We start from the raw sequence: 21,510 nt of genomic DNA, 5'->3' as shown, positions 1-21,510 counted from the left end.
TTCTATGATCAGCTTATTAGCAAATCTTGGGGATATCAGGATATTAGGCCATGATCACATACTCATACTATTTCAATTGGTCTGAATATATACTACATAATATATATGACATATAATTGGTATTTACTTTATATATAATACATATATACTAGATATATCACATATGCCTACCTAAGCTATATAAATTGAGACAGCCAAAAAAAAAAATTAAAAGAGCCCTCTTTTAACCTGTTTATACTATAACATAAATATCTATTCATTGTATTTCCTAGATTTTTTAGTATACATTGTAAAATTGAAATAAATTAGGACATATCTATAGTGGTAGTTCATTTTTAACTTGAAATGAGCTTTAGAGTTAGAAATAGCCAAGTTTTTTATTCCATTTGGTTTGTGACACTGAGAACTAAAACCAGGGCCATTCCATAAGCCTAAGTCATATCAACAACCTTTCAGTTTGTTTCCTTCCAGCTCTGTGCTTCATTTTGTCTGCTAACTTCAATATGAGGGGAGGGTGAATGTCAGTGTTTGGCAAGCCTATAGTGAGATTACTCAACATGTCAGGTGTCCAGTCCTAAGCCTAAGCGGGCCTCATTTCACACTGTTTAGTCCAGCTGTCCTCATCCATGACATCTTTAATTATTGTTGAGAAAGGATCTTATAGCTCAGGGTGATCTCATCATTCTCCTACCTCTTCCCCTTGAGTGCTTGGATTGGAGGTGTACTCCATAATGCCCGGCTTCAACTGGGGAGCTTTACAAAGTATTAGGTCTAGGACTTAAATTCTGGTTTAATTGCTTTTGTTGGGATTACAGTCAGAGAATTTTTCTTCTTATGTATTATGAAAAAAAAAATTAAGCATGCAGAAAACTTGAAAGATCTTTCTGTGAATATGAACCTGTCTACTACCCTAAATTCTATATTTATTTATTTAGTTATTTTACTTATCACATATCATTCTCTTATGGGCCCTCCAATCTACTTTTTGTAATTAGATATATTTAAAAAGGAATGGTACATATACATTTCCTACTGCTGGGCTTTTTTAAAAAATCCCATCTGATTCTAATGTGTAGCTAAGACTTAGAGCTCACATTAGTGTTTCCAATGGGATTGTTCTAAGTCAGGCTCAGTAACATCAGTGGCAAGCTTCCTGCTGTGTAGGTACCATGGGGGGCAAAAGAAAGCGTAGTTCTTCACATTAGTTCACATCTCATCATAGTACTCAGTACAACAGACTCAAACTTGTGGCCTTGCAAGATCAGTTTTCCATTGTTTTCAAAGAGTGTGCTACAAACAAATTTACCAGACCCACAACACCTAGGTTCTCCATCTTCTCACAGAATGGCCATGCATAAAATGGTCGTACTAAGGCTTTAGACAGTCACGGAATCAGTTGTGGCTTCTCATTAGACTATTGGTCTATGAGCAGAAGTCACTTGGATGATAATGAAGTAAATTAGGGAGGTTCAGAGGTTACCGAGTTAGTAGACAACAGAGCTATGTTTTCTTAAGTTCAACAATACTTAACCCAACAATTACTATTTTAAACATCAGATGAAAATCTGAAGATAAATCTCATACCTGAAGTTTCCCCTTTTCATAGGCCAGTTTATTTTTACTCTCAGTAATTTTTTCCAAGGCTTTCTCCACTTTCTGCTCAGCAAACTGATAAAGCAAGCAGACATATCATTATCTTTGACAAAGTGATAAGCATTTCCCTTTTAAAACAGGTATTAATACCCTTGCTATTTCTACAGAAATACTTTCACATTTACTTGCAACTTCCTCTGCCTTGAAGACCTCCCCTAGACAAGACACCATTTTGCTAACAGGTAGCATATCCAGAGCCTGCTAACGAAGATACAAAGTCTTAAGAGTTCCAGAGTATGTTGTCCTTTGTACTGCATCCCTTTTTCTGTTTCTGATTTGTTAGTTAACCCTTTGTAGGTAGGTGCCAACCCAGAGCTGGTGAGTTGAAATAGTGATTGTAAGCTGTCTGAAGAGAACCATGCAGGTTTTTTTTTGTTTTGTTTTGTTTTGTTGTTTTCTTTTTAGGAACAATAACCATACCTCTGGCAGAAGAACAGCCTTTAGTTATCACAGCTTAAAGAAACCATGTCTCAGAAGTTGAAGGTAAGTACCTATTGCTGAAGACACCACATACTCCAGGCATACAACTGGAAAGATTTGAGCTGAATCTTTGGGTACTTTATGAAAGTACCAAAAAGTACTATGTAAACTGCCAACAAAGGGAAGCAATAGGTGGTGCCTATGAATTATAACAACAAAAAGCATGGCAAGATATCCCCAAAGGCACAATAGTGGCACTCGTATTGTGATGGTAACCAACAATAGTCTTTTGGATTCACACCCCACTAATGGGAGGAAAGTCATGCCTAGTACCAGAAACTTAGCCAGCCAACAGACCTAGAGAGGTCATGGATCTTAGCGGCATTGCCAGCACTTTACTAAGCCAGCATGATTCCTAACCACATTCTAAAGCTTATCACTATAGCCACACATAAGAGTAGTTTTCTCACCCTTCATCAAAGAAGCATCTCTTTACAGTAAACAGAGACTGTCACAGGAAACTACAACTGGGTATAGGTAGAGGCCAGTGGATTTTAGGGATTATAGACACAATGTATACATCTACAACATAACTCCTACACCTTCAGGCTCAGAGAACATCACAGAATAGGGGGGTAGAAAGATGTAAGAGCCAGAGAACATGGTGGTCTGTTTTAAGATTATGTTTCCTAGAAATGACATGGAAGTATACCCTTAATACCTCAACAATATTTGCCTAAATAAGACCTGAACAATGACTATATCAATGGAGATGTTAACTCAGAAGGGGAAATCCCATGGGGCTCTACCCCTAAACAAAGAATTGCAGACAATTAATGATTGCTGAGAATGGGAGAATTGCCAGGAATGAACCCCCTAATTGGTCATTCAACACATGGTGGTCAGCCCTAAAATCATACACACACACACACACACACACACACACACACACACACACACACACACAGAGAGAGAGAGAGAGAGAGAGAAATGCAGTGGGTTATGTTTACATATATATATATATATATATATATTATATGAAACAATAATAAAGAAAAAGGAGCCATCCATTTGAGAGTATTTGAGGGTGTTAAGGTGGGATGGGAGGGGTTTGAGGGAGGACACAAGGAAGGGGTTGAAGGGGAAGAAAAGGAAGGGAAGGAATTATGTAATTATATTTTAATTTTTTAAAATTAATAAAAATATGGGTACTTAAATTCATGTTTACAGGTTATTAGATAATCCCTGCACTTACATAAATTAACATTACTCCAATACATGAGCACCTCAGACTTGTGGAGAACACAAATGTGATTAGTGTTTGCTTAGATACCCTTGGTGTTAGCATAAAGACTATTAACAACCAAGAGCAAAGCAAAAACTGGAGAATTACTTGGCAAACAGCATACAAAGAAAAATCATAGTGTCTGTCAGCATATAGCTTTTCAGTCACAAAAGTTTTTAGAACATTAGAATTTTTAGTCTGTTAGGCTATGTAGTTTTTGGTACACAGAAAACCAAGAAGGAATTTTAAATAGGTAAGTTAGCAAGGATGAACAGTAGCATATAGCTCAGATCTGAAATGTGCCCCAAAAGGCTGTTTAGTGTGTGGTTACTAGCCATGGGTACCACTGGGAGGCAGCAGAGCCTTTACAAAGTGAGGCAGGGTGGGAGGATGTTAGTCCACTGGGATGTACCCTTTGGACAAGGTCCTGGGGCCTCTCTGTCTTTTCAGAGGAGAGCGGCTCCTCTGACACACATGCCCCATAAAGATGCTCTGCCTTACAAAGGCCCAAAAGCAACACCAACTAATCATGGACCGAAACAGCCAAATTATGAACCCAAGTAACTCTATGTTGACTGACAGAAAGCTGAGACAAATACCCAGAAAACTGTTTTCTAAGGTATTTTCTTACAGTTTTGGAAACTAAACCCAGATCCTTAAGGGTACATGCTGGAAAGTTAACAGAAGCTGTTGAAGAATAAACAAAACCAGTGAGATGTTAGACTCTGTAAAGTTACTTTATAAATATACATGTACTTAAAACATGATATAGATTGAAAATAAAACACCAGATTGAATTGACTTAGACATTACATTACACACAGGCTAGATAGATAGCACCCTAGAAGCCTCCCCTGTAGCAGATGGGAACAAATGCTGAGACCCACACAGACAGTAAGAGACCTCAAAACACTCAGCCATCCCCTCGGAGGTCAGGGAATCCTGCAGAAGAGGAGGTGGAAGAGAGTAGAAGAACCAGAGGGGATGGAGGACAATATGAAAACAAGGCCCTCTAAGTCAACATGATCAAAGCTCATAGGAACTCAGAGACCAAAGTAGCATGCACAGGGCCTGAACCAGGTCCTCTGTGTATATATTGTTAATTCAACTTTAATGTTTTTATGGGATTCCTAAGTGTAAAAACAAGTAGGTCTCTGATTCTTGTCCTTCTCTTGGGCTCTTTTTTCCTTCTGCTGGTTTGTATTGTCCAACTTTGATGTGGTAATTCTTTTTTTTATATTATATTTTATTTTGTTGTATTTTAATATCTCTAAGAAGCCTTTTTTTTTCTAATGAAAGACAGAAAGGGGACATGGGAAGGAACTGGAAGGAAGGGAGGAAGGGAAAACCATAATTAGGATACATTTTGTGAGAAAATAATCTATTTTAAATAAAAGGTTAAAATTAAATTATTTAAGTAATTATTCAATTTTCCTTCATCAAAATCCTAATGCACATGTAATCGTATGTTTATTTGGTACTTCTCGTCAGAAATGTATGGGCTCAGGAATGGTGACCTTCCTACTGGTGGCCCTTTTCTTACTGTGACTCCTTTGTAAGAGCCCGTAGTAATGGACTCAGTTCTATATTGCTAAAAATTGAAATGGCAGAAATAAGCCTCTGTGCTGGTTAGTGTTTTGTTTGTTGTTTGTTTTTTTGTCATCTTGACACAAGATAGGGTCATCTATGTAGAGAAAACCTCACTTGAGAAAATGCTTCCGTATGACTGACTGTAGGCAAGTCTATAGCACATTTTCTTGACTAATGACTGATGTGGGAGGGCTGAGTCCCCTGGGGGTAGTGCCACCCCTGAGCATGTGATCATGTGTTGTATAAGAAAGCAAACTGAGCAAGTCAGTAAGCATTGCTCCTCCTTGGCCTCTGCTTTGGGCTCGGGGTTCCTGCCCTAACTTCCTTTTGTGATAGAAGTGTAAATAAACTGTTAAGATGAAATAAAACCTTTCCTCCTCAAGTTGCCTTTGATCAGTATTTTATTACTACTTATTATATGTTTATCACTATCACAGCAATAGAAAAACTAGGGCAACCTAAAACTAGAGAACGTGGGGAAAAAATAATAGCAATGTTTATTCATGTACACTGCATGCTAAGCTTTGCAATATGGGTACTTGATACTAAATTCTACAACCCTGGGAGCCTGGCAAGATCAGCATAACTTTCCTCTTGTATTAATCAAGGGAATAAAGGTACATAACAATTGTTCTCACAAGGTTAGAAAATGAAGGCAAATGCATGACTAGGTCAATTTCTAGTCAGCAGGGCAATAGATTGTTATATACAACATACCAGCTGAATCCCTCAGAAGAGATCTTAATGCTTCAGGCCAGGTTAGGTCACAGCAATTAGAGCCAGGGTCTAAAACCAGGTTTGTGTAGTTTCAAGTCTGTGACATTATAGATGCAACATACTCCAAATATTATCTCTAAAGACTGGTGAAGAGTTATACTACAAGTTACCCATTACTAAGAATTTTAAGTTTTAAGTCCCAAAGAACAAAAGTGCATTGCCAGCATTGACTAGCAATAGTTTTAATGATAGTGCAAGACTGAAAAAAAAAAAAACAAATCATAACATCTCAGCTTCATAGCTGAGATTCATAAGTTTTACTAAAACACTTCTCTGATGGTTTGCTGGAAAGGCTGCTAGGTAGAGACAGAACTCAAGCCACAACTGAGATGAAAGTTATCACCATGAGACCTTAAGCAACAAGAGTAGGAGGAACAGGAAAAGAATCAATACTGACCCAAAAACTGGTAAATCAACCAAATCACTGGTAGGGAGAGGCCACAGAGGTCACAGAACTGGCCATGGCAGTGGGTTCAGGAAATTAGACAGGCAGATGTGGGTTGGACAATAAGCACAGGGCATGACTGAATACTTAATCTTGGAACAAGAAGCACTGGTCTAAGATCATACCAGGAATCTCAACTAGTGGGTCTCATTACCCTGATAGGCACTGACAGACTTCCCACTGCCCACAGTAGCCAGAAACTAAGAATTGAAAACATGTTAAAACTATCTGCCACATGCTTTTCATTTATTAACTTAATCCCCAAACACCTTTTATAGCAATGGTATTATTACCCTCATTTTGATAGGTTAAGGAACTGAGGGGGTCTGAGTGATTAAATGTTAGTCAGGCATAAGCAAAATTAACAGCCTAGCTCAAAAGCCATGAAAACGCACACACACGCACACACGCGCACGCGCGCGCGCACACACACACACACACACACACACACACACACACACACACACACATATACACACACACGGTTTAGGTTTAGTCCCTGTGATTCTTCAGAGTTGAAGTAATAAGCAAGTGATGACAGGCTTTGGAAAAAAATAATCTCAGACTGAAAAGGACTTTGGGATATTTTCTGTGAAATCTAAGAACTTCTTTGCATGCTCTTAAACACCGCTAATCATTCTTCCGATAGTCAAATATGCAAGAGAAGTATTAGTCTCTTAGCAGAATCTCTGTAGTCCTCTTCACTTGGAGACACCGGCCTTATCAAACAGCTTTTAGAAATCACACTTATTACTGAATGCTTAAAGGAGGGAAAAAACAGTAAAGATACAAGTTTCTTCCTCATAGTGTATATAAAAGGTCACATTTTAATACATCAGGTACATTACAGACCACTTGTGACAATCATGGATAGCTGTCTTAATTTCCTCCTATATAGACTGACCTTTTTATACCCACCCCCATGGTAGTCAGAAGTGGCTCTGTGATGTTCAAAGGAAGCCACTTTATCTGTCAGGTGTTTATTTTCTTCCACGAGCCTCTGCAGGTTTTGATTCAATACATTTATGTCTACCTTTGAAAAGAAAAGGAGAAAAAACCATGATTTTAAATAAAAAGATCTTATTTTAAAGTAGGAGTTGAACTGAAAATTGGAAGGTAGCTTATGCACATTTCCCTTCTCATAGAATGAGACTATGATGAGTCTGTCTGATAGCTCTTAGATGTTTAAAACACGTTTTTATTTTCTTTCAACTTCTACTGTTTTTATTGAAAAAAGTTTCTTAACATGTTTTATTCTGATCATGCTTTGCCCTTCCCCCTACTCCTCCCAGATCTTCCCCACTTCCCCTCCCACCCAATATCATGCCATTTCTCTCTCTTTAGAAAACAAAAACCAAGAAACATAGACAAAATCCCCCGTAAAACACAAGCCAAAATAATCAAGCAGAAGACTAATAAGATAATGAATGTCCAAACAAAGCATAATGAGACAAAAAGCTTACAGAAATACCATTGAGTTTGTTTTATGCTGGTCATCTACTCCTGGGCATGGGCCCCCTACCTTGAAGGTGGTTAATACACCCAGTGAGACTCCTTTGGAGAAAACTAACTTTTCCTTTGCCAGAAGATATCAATTGCAGGTAGCTTCTTGGTTAAGGGCCTTAGTCCATGTCCACTTTCCCCCTTAGTGCTAGGATGCTGTCTGGCTTGAACCTGTGCAGGCCCGTGCATGCTGCCAGCCTCTGTGAAATCCTATCCTCTGGCTCTTACAATCTACTTGTTTATCCTCTAGTTTTTATTGGAAAAACTAAATAATTCATCTTTACTAGTAATTATGCCCTTTCTAGTATTCGGTATTTGTTTATCAACACAAATTTGTGTGTGTAGATATAAAAATCTTCCATAAAATATTGTCATGGTAGTATATACTGTTTATTGCAGGTATAATTTACCACATCAATAGACTACATTAGATAAACCATATAAAACATGCCAATAAAAGTATACATTTTAAAAACTCAACATTTACCTATGACTTAAAAAAAAATCTCAACTAAAAATTATGACAAACTGCTACCTCTACCTGATACAATTTTATCTAAAATATGGCCACAGGTGGCAAAGTTTTCAGTATGAGGCATGCTTTCCCTCTTGTTGAACAGGCCTTAAATCCAGTTAGAGAGCTGTTGGTTACTACCAGAATTTCTATGCCTCTGTTATACCCTTAAAATTATTGTGTAGTGCTAGCTGTTGTTGAGGTCATTGGTGTTACAGCTAGGTAGAACTAGTGGATGCTTTCCTCCCTTGGAAGTCTGCACAGCACCTTCTGGTTATCTTGATAGCTTCTGTAACTAAAGGAGAGCTAAAACTGGGAGAAATAGTCTCTATAGGGATGAGCCTTCCCCCCAATTGATTCTCCAATACCAAGTGTTCAGTCTTAAATTTTATATATATATATATATATATATGTACATATATATATATATATATATATATCAGTATATAGAGTGATCAGGCTGTATTCATTTATTTATATAAGTCATTGTTACGCAAACATGTAACAATAATTAAAAAGGCCATGTATTTGAGAGAAGAGCAAAAAGCAGTTTATGAGAGAGGTTGAAGGTAAGAAAGGGAGGGTAGATATGATGTCATTATATTTCAACTTCAAAAATAAAAATATTAGTTAAAATATCCTAAAGAGAATAGAAATCTATTTAATTATAAGAATAGATAGCCAAGATTTTCAAAGTGGCAAAAAGAAAACACATAACCAATGAAACGTAACAGAAAGTCTACAATGAGATCTAAATATCTATGATCAACTAACTGATTTTCAACAAAAATACCAACACAATCCAAAGGAGAAAGTGGAGTCTATTAAAAGATGTGACTAGAGAAGTGACATCAGTGATGTGGGAGTAGCAAGAACCTTCAAAAATCCTTTCCTATAGCAGCAAAAACAGTCACAGCCAACTTCTTCAGAACTCTAGAAATTAACAATGGTAATCTATGTAATGTTGATTAAAGGAAATAGCTGAAACTGGAATGGTGAGATTTGTATTGTTTTTATCTGCTCTATTCTTATTTTCCTTTTTCCAGCAGAGATATTGTAGCCTTGAGATTGATCAGACTACCAGCTCAGTGAGAATTCAGGGCATGGCTGTTACTCTTTCAAAGCGTCATTCCCAGAGTATTATTGTGATATGATCCGTGCCTTAGTTAGGCTTAATATTGCTATGATGAAACACTATGACCAAAAGGCAAGTTGGGGAGGAAAGGATTTACTTTGCTTACACTTCTGCATCACTGGTCATCATCAAAGAAGTCAGGACAGAAACTCAAACAGGGCAAGTACCTGGAGGCAGGAACTGATGCAGAGGCCATGGAGGGATGCTGCTTACTGGATTGCTCCTTATGATTTCTTATAAAATCCAGGACCAAAAGCCCAACAATTTCCCAACCTATAATGGGCTGGAGACTCCCCCATCAATCACTAATTAAGAAAATACTTTAGTAGCTTGCTTGCATATAGCCAACTTTTATTGGAGGCATTTTCTCAATTGAGGTTCCCTCTTCTTAGATGGCACTAGTTGTGTCAAGCTGACATAAAACTAGCTAGGACAATCTGTTTGGTGCTTCGCTGGATGACTTCCCAAACAAGACTGTCTTAATTTGGGCTGACTTGGAATATACTCAGTACAAAAGCTTTCTTCTAGACACATATGTAGGAATGAATGACTAGAGGTAATTGGCTAAGTTTGCAGTTGCCTGCAGTAAATGTAAAGAATTAGACAAAAAAAAAAAAAAAAAAAAAAAAAAAAAAAAAGATAATCAGAAAATCCAAAAGACAAAGAATAGGGAATGAAATATCCATTAGAAGCTTTGAAGAATATTGACAAATTCCTAAAACTCTACAAAGTCATGTATATGCGTAGGGTCTCAACTTGGGCAGAACTGTATGCATGTTCTGATGTGAGAAGGCTTCCAAAGTCCACCTTAGACAGATGCTCTGTACACTCTCAAAATAAGACTTGAAGGCATGCTCCAAAATGTAGCATATCACTAAATCATCAAAATGCTGAAAGTCAAATTCAGAAAGCCCTGAAAGCCACCATAAAAGGGCTCACCATGTACCAGATATAACCAGTAGGATAACAGCTGACTGAGCATGACACTTACAAGGGCAAAAGGGAGAGGTATAGTGTACTTAAAATTTCAGGAGAAATATCCTCAACTATGAATTAGGAACCCAGCAAAACTAGCCCTTAACAACAATAAAAATATTGGAGTTTTCTCAGATAAACAAAAATTATATTAATTCACACAACAGACTGTTCTGGCTTAACACATAACCCTAAGGCTGTGACATATTCAAATCTCACTGAAATATGTAATTTATCAATTCCCCCCACCCCCTGTTTTGTGTACAGATTTTGGGGCTAGAAAACAAAGTCTACATGGAAAAGTAAAGGGAATTCTTCAGGCTGAAACAAATGGGTAATAGATGACAACTGGAATCCACCTAAGAAATAAAGGGTAAAGGGTACCACATGCATGTTTGGTGCCCTCAGAGGCCAGAGAGGGAATCAGATCCCCTGGAACTGGAGTTATGGATGGCTCTGAGCCACCATGTGGGTGTTGGGAACTGAACCTGGTCCTCTGCAAGAGGACGGCATGCTCTTAATGACTGAGCCATACCTCCAAGCCCCATATTTTGTTTGTAAATTTTTCTTACCTACAAAGCCAAAAAGGATAAGAGAGGAAGCAGTAAGGGAGTTAAAATGATGCAAGGGAAATAATCACAAAACAGAAGAAGACAATAATTAAGAAACAGAGTAACAATACAAAAGCAAAAAGTAAACTGTTGATGTAAATTAGTTCTCATTAGTAATTATTTAGACTTTAAATCATGTCTTTTAAATAGCAGAAATATTGGGATCAAGAGAAGGCTCAGCAGTTAAGAGCACTAGTTGCTCTTTCAGAGAACCCAGTTAGATTCCCAACACCCACATGGTGTTGGGACAAGCATCTACAACTCCAGTTCATAAAGATATGACACCGTCTTCTGGCCTCTTCAGCGTGCATGTGGCACGGTTTCATACACACAGGCAAAATACCAATACACATAAAAATACATAAAAGTCTTTTTAAAAAAACAGAAAGAGACAGAATGAGTGTTTTTAATGATCCACCTATTTTTGAAAGATGGATTTTAGATTTAGGGGATGGGGAAATATCTGTCATATAAACAACAATGTGAAAATAGCTTAGTTGGCTACATTAATATTAGAATCAAACATTAAAATAAAAATAGAACAAAAGATCCATGAGCAAATAGACTTGAGCAATACTATTAACTATTTTCTACACTACATATGGAAAATAGTGTTAACCATCAAAATGTAGTATTTATATAGCTATATGTTCTTATAAAAAGAAAACCCCAAAGCCAAAATAAGAACGGAATTGAATAGAGAAGTAAACAGTAGATAGATTTCAAATCTTCTACATGCAATACTAAATAGAACAAAAGATTCATGAGCAAATAGAAGATTTAAGCAATATTATTAGTTAACAAGCCCTAAGAGAACAATTCTTCATAAGGCAGACTACAGACTTTCTCAAATACACATGCAATAATCTCTACAATAGGCCATATGTTAGGTCATAAAGCAACTATTAATAAATAAGAAAGGGTTAAAATCATGCAAAGTATGTTCTCATCCAAAATATAACAACATTAAACTTAAAGCAAAAATATCTGGGAAAGTTCATAGATATATAAGGAAATTAACACATTTCTAAAATAACTGTTAAATAAATAACATTTAAAAAAAACTGAAATCTCAGAGGACCTTAAGGGATAATTTGAGGTGACAGAAAATGAAAGAACATCACAAGTAAACTTATGAATGCAGTGAAGCCAGTTTAGAAAGGGACATTCATTCCTGGAACCATCTATATTCCTAAGAGGGAACATCTTGTAGTTGTGAGCCTAGTCTTTAGTGGTTGAGCCATCACTCCAGTTCAAAAGAAATATTTCTTAAGTCAATGAATGACCCAAGCTTATCTTGAACTAGAAATCAAACAACAGGTTAAACAAAGCAAACAGAAGACATATAATATAAATATTATAGCACAAATGAAATAAAGTACAAGAAAATAACAGAAAACAAAAAGCAGGTAGCTGGACTAACCAAGGAAATACAGAGAAGATACAAATTACTAGATAGTAGTGCAATAGAGAATGTTACTTGTGATTTTATTGAAATAAATGTATATGGCTAGAAAGAACAATTGTACACACTCTAGATTGAATGGACACATTCCTAGAGAGGACCAATCTATTGAAAGTGATTCAAAAGAAAAACAAAAACGCAAAATGGAGAAGAGAAAGGATCAGAAATTCAGAAGAGACCTTCAATAGAAGATTGAACCAGTAATAATGTAAAACAGAAGAAAAAACAAAAACCAATAAACAAAAAACCAAACTTCCATCAAAGCAAAGTCTATGACAAGATGGCTTCATTAGTAAATATAAGAACACTTAATGAAGAACTGTTATGAGACCCTCAAAAAGTCTTAGCCAAAAATATGAAAAGAAACATTTGCAAATCATTTTAAGAGGGTAATATTATCTTGACACCAAAACCAAAGTTAACACAAAAATAAAATCATAAAACAATCTCTTATGAATAACACTTTAAAAACTCAATAAAACAGTCCAGCAATACAAATCATGTATATAAAACATGACCAGGTGAATGTTAGCCTGGCTTAGAAATATAAGCTAACTTTTGAAAAAAAAAAAAAGCATTTGTGATCAATGAATATAACATATAATTGTAAAAATCAAGGACACAATCCCTAAGATTATTTCAATACTTTCAGATAAAACATTTGACAAAATTCAAAATTGTACAACTAAAATTTCCCCCAAACCCTAATGTATAGAAGGGAATTTCCTCAATTTCATGAGGGAAATTTACCAGCATCCTACAGCTCACATGACAATGTGACAAGTTAGCACAAGGATGCCTACCCTCACCATTTCTAGTCAACACTATAGCACAAGTTCTAAGTCAGCTTATACAAGACAAAGCAAAGACAGAAATCACAAAATCACACATATGGCATATGTATTATTAACATTGTAATGCTCCAAAAATTAATGTATAGAATTAGTATACAGCCTATCAAACTTGCGGTTATCCTTTCTTACAAAACTAGAAAAGCTGATCTTAAAAGTTCAGCTGGAAATGTATAGATTCAAAACTATCTAAAAGTTACGTTTGTTCACCCCGAGATCCAAACAAAACTATCATAAGAATAGGCAAGTAGATAAATGCAAGTCATAACGCTAATTGAGATCAGCCAGAAACAAATTACTTGTTTTCACTCATTCATAAAAACTAGAGCCAATCTCCTAGAAGAACTGAGTGGAATAGTGATCATTAAAGGCTAACGGGCAATGGGAAGCATTAATGGAGTGAAGTTAAATAAGAGTTACCAAAACACAGGTGTGTGGGGTGGGAGGGGTTAACCCTTGATTGACAGCACAATAGGGCAATCATTGAGTATTATGATCTGTGATACTCTTCAAACTGTCTAGAGTATGAAATCTACAACCTACAAAAAGTCACTAAGGTAAGGATGTGGAAGTGCCCGTGATTCTTACTTACCATACACTGCCTGCATGAACCAAATTACCTGTAAGCTACTCCGTCAGGATGTACAAATATATCAACTAAAGAAAAACATAAGGCTAACTCAAGGATAGGTAGCATGTACTCATAGGTACTTACAATATAAAAGCCAAGCTTGCTTTTACAACTGTAAGTAAGCAGTGTTAGTGGTCACCCTTTGCCTTCTTTAGACCCATTAGCTAACTCAGTCTCAGGGAACTCTAGGGCCAGAAGCAGTGAGGGCCTACAGGGGCAAACTCCAAATACTCAACAAACAACACTCCTTCCCCCACAGAGCACTAGAAGGCCCTACATGACACTGGCTTTGTGCCCCTCCCCCAGACTGGTAATCAGTAAAATCACCCTATTTATTAAATACACTGATAGAGTAGACAGCAATACAGAGGGTCAGAATAAATGAAACTTCAAAAAAAAAAAAAAAAATCAAACCTCAATACCTTGCTTTTAGCTAATTCCTTTTCCAAATTGCATTTTTCTTTGGCTACTTCTTTTTCTGTTTTGCTAACCTGGGCAGGTAGGAAAAGAAATGGAACAATGTTTAGAAGACACAGATTTAAACAGCAGGTGACAGCATCCTGCATCTCTGACTACCACTGTGAAACACCATTCTGCCCCTCAACTAGGAGGGACAGCTGCTCCTCCTACCTCCTGCCGAAACCTCTCGCTCTCCTCTAGCAGAGATGTCTTCTCCTGCACTGATGCTTCCAGTTCATCTCGTAGTCGTGCAATAGTTGACTCCAGAAGTTCTTTTTGCACCAGTGCCCTCTTTTCAGCATCCTGTGCTTTCTGGAGACACTGACTGTGCTCAAGGATTAAATGGTCTCTGCAGGAAGAGAACCAAGAGTCATCTAGTTAAACAAATCCTGCTGGCCCAGATGACAAATGTTCTTCTCTCCCCTGCCCCCACCCCCTCTCTGGGTTGTTTTTGTTCTTTTGGTTTTCACAGACAGGGGTTCTTTGTGTAACAGAAGACCTGGCTGTCTTGGAACTCACTCTGTAGACCAGGCAGGCCTTGAATTAAGAGAGAGGGGGGGAGGAAGGAAGGGAGGGAGGGAGAGAGAGAGAGAGAGAGAGAGAGAGAGAGAGAGAGAGATCCACCTGCCTCACAATGTTCTAGGAAACTGGTCCCTCCGGACAGAATTCTTTATCCCTGTGGTTGGCTCATAAATGGGAAACTAGGTACTTTCACATAGGACAGAAAACACAAAGGAAGAGAACAAAAGCAGCTCGTGGCACTGGCTTGCTTACAGGTGTGTCTGGAGTTGGGCTTTATCATTCTGAATGGTCTGCAGTTCACCGGTGATGCTGGCATGGGCTGCGTCTAACAGTATATTTTGCTCCTGAAATGTCTCTGTTATCATTTTCTGCTCCACCTGAGAGGTAGAGTAGTAAAAGCTGAGATGCTGTTTGACAGGGTAATAGACAGAGTAACTGTTCAAAGACCCTATGCTCACTTCAAAACTTGCTTCATTTTCACAAATAAAGTCTGTGATAAATAGTTTGAGGACCCAGCCTTCTTGTTGACCCAGGTCTGTCATTTTATAATTCTGCTACACAAAGATGAAGACACACACACACACACACACACACACACACACACACACACACACACACGCATACTCACTCACACAGAGGAGCTACTACTACTTAGCATCCAAGTACCAGAATTTGAAAACTTTTCCATTTTGACTGGTGAAAAGTAATCCTAACAAAGAAGCAGAATTTCAAACAAACAGGGTCAAAGTCAAGAGTATTTTTAATACTGTAAGCAAAATGGGAAGTCACAGGTGTGTGAGAGTCAGTTTTAAATGTACCTATCATTGGGGGCTAGAGAGATGGCTACGTCATTAAGAGGACCCAGGTTTGGTTCCCAGCAACCTACATAGTGGCTCACTCCCAACCACAAGTCCAGTTTGTGAGGATCCACTGCCTCTTTTGAAATCTTCTGGTACCAGGCAGGCTCATGGTACACATACATACATACATACAAGCAAAATAGTGAGTCAAAACATTTTTAAAGTTTCAAAACTACACACCATTATTATACAAATACTACAACAGATACTAATTTTCCTAAAAGTCATGATATTTGTGAAGAAAGCATTAAAAACCATTTAGTTGTAAGGCCAAATCACCGCTTTGCAAAAGGAGGAAATTACTAATTAAAAAAAAGCAATTGGGTCATAATAATAGCGTGTAATCCCAGAACTCTGTAGGCTGAGGTAGAAAGACTGTGAATTTCAGAGCAGCCTTTGAACTACAAAGTAAGATCCTGCTGAAACAAACAGTCAAATAAAAAGGAAAGAAATGCTGGCTGCAGCCTGTAATTCTAGCATTCTGGAGGATCTAGCCAGTAGGATCACAAATTCAAGGTCACTCTTACTCATACTGAATTTGAGGCCAGTGTGGGATAAATGAGATGTCTTAAAAAAGAAGAAACTCTAAGCAAACAAAAGAAGTCTGAGTACCAAGAAAATACCTGCAGAATAGCATGGTGTTCAGCAATAACCCTGGCATTCTCCATTTTAACAATCTTCAGCATGTTGGTTAGCTCTGAACACTTCCTGGAGAGCTCGTCATTCAGAACCTAAGATAACATACACAGCAAGTCATAAGTCCTAATAATTACTGCACTTACATATTTTTAGTGATTTCACAATAACACACTAAGTCTAACTTAGCCAACATATCATCAATATTTCATTAGTTTAAAAACTACTTTCAAATACTTCCCTATGAGTAACAGGACCTCCTAGATATAACCAAAACAATATAGGCTTTTGCCTCTGTTCTTGGTTGCCTAGCATAATTAAATAGTATGAACCTATTGCTAAAGATACTATTTACTTTGGATGTGGGACATAGCTAAATTAACCTGAACTGAGCAGGAAACTCCCTGCTAGCTAGCTTTCATAGTGCCAGACAGAAAGTGCTAAGCAGCCAGCCAGCACTGAATATTGAATGCTACATTACTGACCTGCTAGTAAGATATGTCCACTGATGCAACAGGGGCATGACTGTTTTAGAAGTAGCCAACTGTTTTGATTGAGTATGTCTGTTCTACAGGCGGGATTTCATGCTTGGAGCTACAAACCTAATTTAAAGTTCCTAACTGGGGGAATAATGGGCCTTAGGAGGAAACTCACTGTTACTGTTTTGCTAAACGCTCTTGCAATTGATTATATTCTAAATATTTACAGTTGTACCCACAAATTTGTGCTGCTCTCAACCTTGGTCAGGGAAGCATGTTTTTGCAGCTGAAAGTGGTTAATGCAGAGAATTATAACGTAAAGTACCAAGTGTAGTAACTGTGAGTGCTCTGCTGTGCAATGGCATCAGCTTCCCACCACCCACAGCTCACAGAGCTGTACAGAGAAGGGAGGACTTTAGGGCCATCAGCAGATATGGGGGAAAGGTGTGAAATGCAACTTCAGAACATGGCAAGACTGTCACACAGCTCTCAGTAGTGGTATGCATCGGCTCATAACCTGCACAAGATAAAGCCAGTCAGGAGCTACTGGAGGTTGATGGCTCCTGAAGCAGAGCAGTTGCTTCTTTGGGGAATGTGGCTTCTGGTAGGTTACCTACACCCTGGGGTCTAGCCACATACCCATGCACATATGAACAGCTCTAACTGCATTGATGGTATTAAGAATAAAAAAAACAGAGAGAGAAAATTAAATTAGGAGGGAGCACAAGGAGAATTGGTGGAAGGTAGTGGTAGATGGATGTGATCAATGTACCTTCCACAAATGACTAAAACTTCCAACAATTTGTTTTTTATTATATTTAAAAATGAATTTGGATTCTACAGCCAGAGGAGGGGTACTACGGAGGGAGAGGAAGTGATAAATACCAACTGACCAGAAAAAGGGGTGGAATACAAAGGGAGAGAGGAAGTGATCAATTCCAATTGATTGATTTCATTTATGGAGCTCCTGAGGCATTTGGCATTTTACTCAATTCACAATTTTAAATACAAGTCAAATAGAGCAAGACTTCTAAATAGAATTTCAGTGCAAGTGTCTAGCTAGCTAATAATATAAAAAATTCATTCCCAAAATTTTATCATCAACATTGACAATGTGATGGGAGATGACATTCTGTAAATATGTTTCTCGTACTGGCTAACGAATAAAGCACTTTTGGCAAATAGGAAGGCAAGATAGGCAGGACTAGGAGACAAGGAGGATTCTGGGAGATATAGTAGAGGAAGAAGAGACAAGATGTAGGCCATGAGAGGAATGAGAGGTCTGGAGTCTCTCTTTCCAGTGAGACCACATGGAAACACTTAGATTGATAGAAATGGGTTAATAGTTAAGACAGAGTTGGCCAATAAGAAGCTCTAGCCATTGGCCAACAGTTTCATAATTAATACAGTGTTTCTATGTTATTTGGGGCTCTGGGACCAGGCGGGGAGGGGGGAAGTACTTGTAACAATTGCTTACCCAGTAACACAAAATATCCATGTTTTACCATCAAAGATAGTATTTACAAAAGCAAATTACAGATTTTAATCCCACAAGATTTTGATCCTTCAGAACAAAACAAAAATTCCCCCAAATCATACCAGTAGTTAATGATTCTCTGACATCAAAATTTACCTTTTCTTGTTTTGAGGTTCTGAATTAAACTCGGGGCTTCAAGCATGTAAATAACTTGCCCCCATACTGTGCTATACACTCCTGTCCTCAGCTCCAGAAATCCATATTCTTGTGGCAGATATACACTTGAATTGATTTTTTTTAAGGTAAAATGGGCAGGGGTTTATGTTGTTCATTGTTTATCAAGTCTGGCTGGCCATGCTTTCTAAGTAGCTGAAGAGGACCTTGAACTTCTAGTGCTCCTGACTGGAGAATATGGGGCTCATGGGTGAATGCTTCCACTTCTGAATGAGAATTGTGGACTTCAGTGAATAGCTAGTGTGTTTGTTTATAACCAAATTACCCAAACTCAAACAAGACAAAAAGCAAAACGTCCTCTGCCATTTTGCTGGCTGAACTGGCAAACCTTCTGTGTACAAGCTTCCTGAGCTTCAAATCCTGAGTGACAGTTTCCAGTCTTTAGTGCACCAGCAGAGGTTAAAGTGTTAGTAATGTGAGGTGCTTAGAGTTTGCCTAGTATATGAAACAGGTTCACCTAGTGTTAACCATTGGTATAGAAATAGTGGTGACTTTTATAAAAGGATATTCTTTTCATTTTATTTCATTTTACTATAAAGTACAGCAACATAATGACATTAACAATACAGCAATCTAATTGTGCCAAAAGAAAAGTTGTTTTAAGGATAAGCATTTCACTGGATTCTGTGAAATAGTGTGCCTGTGTATTCAGTTACTGTTTTCAATATACACTCAAGTATTAATATAAAGTATAAGTTAAATTTGGATGCAACACCTTACAGAAAATGATCATCCTTAAATCCCAACTCTAACAAGCATTTCTTATGCTCTTCTGTACTATTTTATACAGAGCACACCAAAAAAGTTTAGTAGATAGCGGTTGCAATGGAGCTTCTTAGAAATGCACTGGGTAAGGGAAGAGAAATTTCAATGGTTAATCTCATCAACCTGATGGATTTTAGAATCACCATGGAAACAGACCTCTAAACATGTAAATGGGAGATTTTTAGGTGAAGTTGAGACCCACATTAAGTATAGGTAACACCATTCCACAGGCAGAGGTCCCACACTGGATAAGAAGGGGAAGGCAAGCTGTGGACAAACATTTCTCATTCTCCTCTCCATTGCAGATGCCCTGTGACCTTGAGCTCCATGACCTACTCACCCTAAAGTGTGAGCCACAATAAATTCTTCCCTAAATTGCTCAAGTATTTTATCACAGGAAAAAAAAAAAGCCTAATACAATGACTAAATTAGAAAGCAAAATGTACATGTGATTAGTCATGTACCTGTACCAGTATCAAAGGAATTTGATAGGGGAAATCCAAAATGTAGTTAATTTGATAATGGTTGATAGATGAAGTAGATCTTACAGAAATAAAAAGCTAGAGGAAAAAGACAATATGAATTTATATAACCAAGATTACTCTTGGTTCTTTAATTAAACTAATTAATATCTTAAGAAAGTGAGAGGGAGAAGCAAAGATTTACCTTTGCCTTTTCTGATGCATCTTGAAGGGATATCATTTCAGATTTCAAATACGTATTTTCTTCATGTTCCTTGTTGAAAGACATTTGTGTACTCTATTGAAGGAAAAAAAATTGCTCTCTTTTTCACATGGGCAAGATATTATGCACATCTCTAGGTGCGTACAGAGTCTTAGTATCTTTGATTTCCAAACTCCCTTTATTTCTCAGTACCAAAGAAAGGGTGTATACAAAGCTGATACAGATGCAGAGCATTCTCATTGGCTGCTGGTGGGAATGAAAATGATGGTGCACTTCAGAAAACAGTCTGAATATTCTTACAAAACTGAAACTGCAATGATCCAGCGGCCCTGTTGCTAGGTTTTTTTCTCATGGACAACTTATCTCATGCAAAAGCCTTCACGTACATATTAATCAGTTCAGCTCTTACTTGCTGAACTTGAAGGCAACCAAGATGTCCTCCAGAATCTTGCTCAACTCAAAACTGCCTAACTTTTCCTGGCTCACATATTTTTATTTTTCAAAGAATACTGAGACTTTTGCATTCTAGTCCCCATAGCACAAATTAGGGGAATGTTCACTTGCTCAAGTAAAACTGATCATGAAATAAAATAATTTAATCAGAAAATGTATGAGAAGGAAAAATAAATTTTAAAGACTTCATTAGTTTCATATTAGCATTCTGACTAGAAAAATTGACTAAAATCATTCTATAACTACTCACTTATATTCCTATGTCAAGTCAGATCTCTATAAGAATATTTATATCAAATACACATTTTTATTACCAGTAAGATTTTGTGATTCCAAAGAAACACATTCAAACACCTTTAAAAGTTATAAGATGCTTCCATCAATAAGGACCTCAGGGTGGAGAAGGGAAGCACCTGTGCTCCAAGGAACAGAACTAGTTCTCTCTGGGATTGGGAGAGGGGAAGAGACAAGTGAGGGGTGACTGAAGAGTCCTTAAGAACTTTTTGGTAAAAGAGCGATGAGCACTGAGAAAACTACTTCTCAATTTCCTCCGAAGTGGGAAGACAAGCACCACACAACACAGGGTGAGAGGGTAACAGAAAACCTATTCCAAATGGGAGCACAGAGACTAACTTAAGAGTGTAAAATGATAAAAATTTTCTTCTTTTCTGAATTCAGTTAAAATAAAGTTCACCATTTTGCCCACCTTTAAGAGTGTGATTCAGTCCATGGAGGGCCATTCCCTTAGCCTAGAGACATGGGGGGAGGGCCTAGGCTCTACCCCAAATGACTTGACAAGATTTTGATGATCCCTCATGGAAGGTCTCACCCTCCCTGGGGAGTGGATGGGGGATGGGACGGAGAAGGAGCTGGGACTGATATGTAAAATAAGAAAAAAATATTAAATTTAAAAAGTTAAAAAATATTTTGAGGGAAACAACTTGTGGTTCAGTATTTGATGCACTTCCATTGCTGAGCAACCATGAACTTCAACACTATATTATATTTCATGACCCTGTTTTAGAAATTAATTTATAATTGGCAAAATCCACGATTTTTTTTTTCTGAGACAGGATTTCTCTGTAG

The 21,510-nt window shown here is 37.5% G+C and overlaps 1 protein-coding gene across 1 annotated transcript in view; it reads right to left on the bottom strand.

The window, feature by feature from the left end:
• Positions 1–21,510, bottom strand: part of LOC127226198 (coiled-coil domain-containing protein 150-like) — a 79,106-nt gene that overhangs the window by 24,670 nt on the left and 32,926 nt on the right. The window contains 7 exon segments of the mRNA XM_051190127.1: positions 1,585–1,668; positions 7,075–7,203; positions 14,278–14,346; positions 14,486–14,663; positions 15,089–15,213; positions 16,320–16,427; positions 19,954–20,046. Of these exon segments, the coding sequence (XP_051046084.1) occupies positions 1,585–1,668; positions 7,075–7,203; positions 14,278–14,346; positions 14,486–14,663; positions 15,089–15,213; positions 16,320–16,427; positions 19,954–20,046 (786 nt within the window).

This window comes from Phodopus roborovskii, unplaced genomic scaffold, assembly GCF_943737965.1.
Source record: "Phodopus roborovskii unplaced genomic scaffold, PHOROB, whole genome shotgun sequence".
Classification (NCBI taxonomy): domain Eukaryota; kingdom Metazoa; phylum Chordata; class Mammalia; order Rodentia; family Cricetidae; genus Phodopus; species Phodopus roborovskii.
Note: the sequence above shows the minus strand (reverse complement) of the source record. Positions and strands in the feature narration are given on the sequence as shown.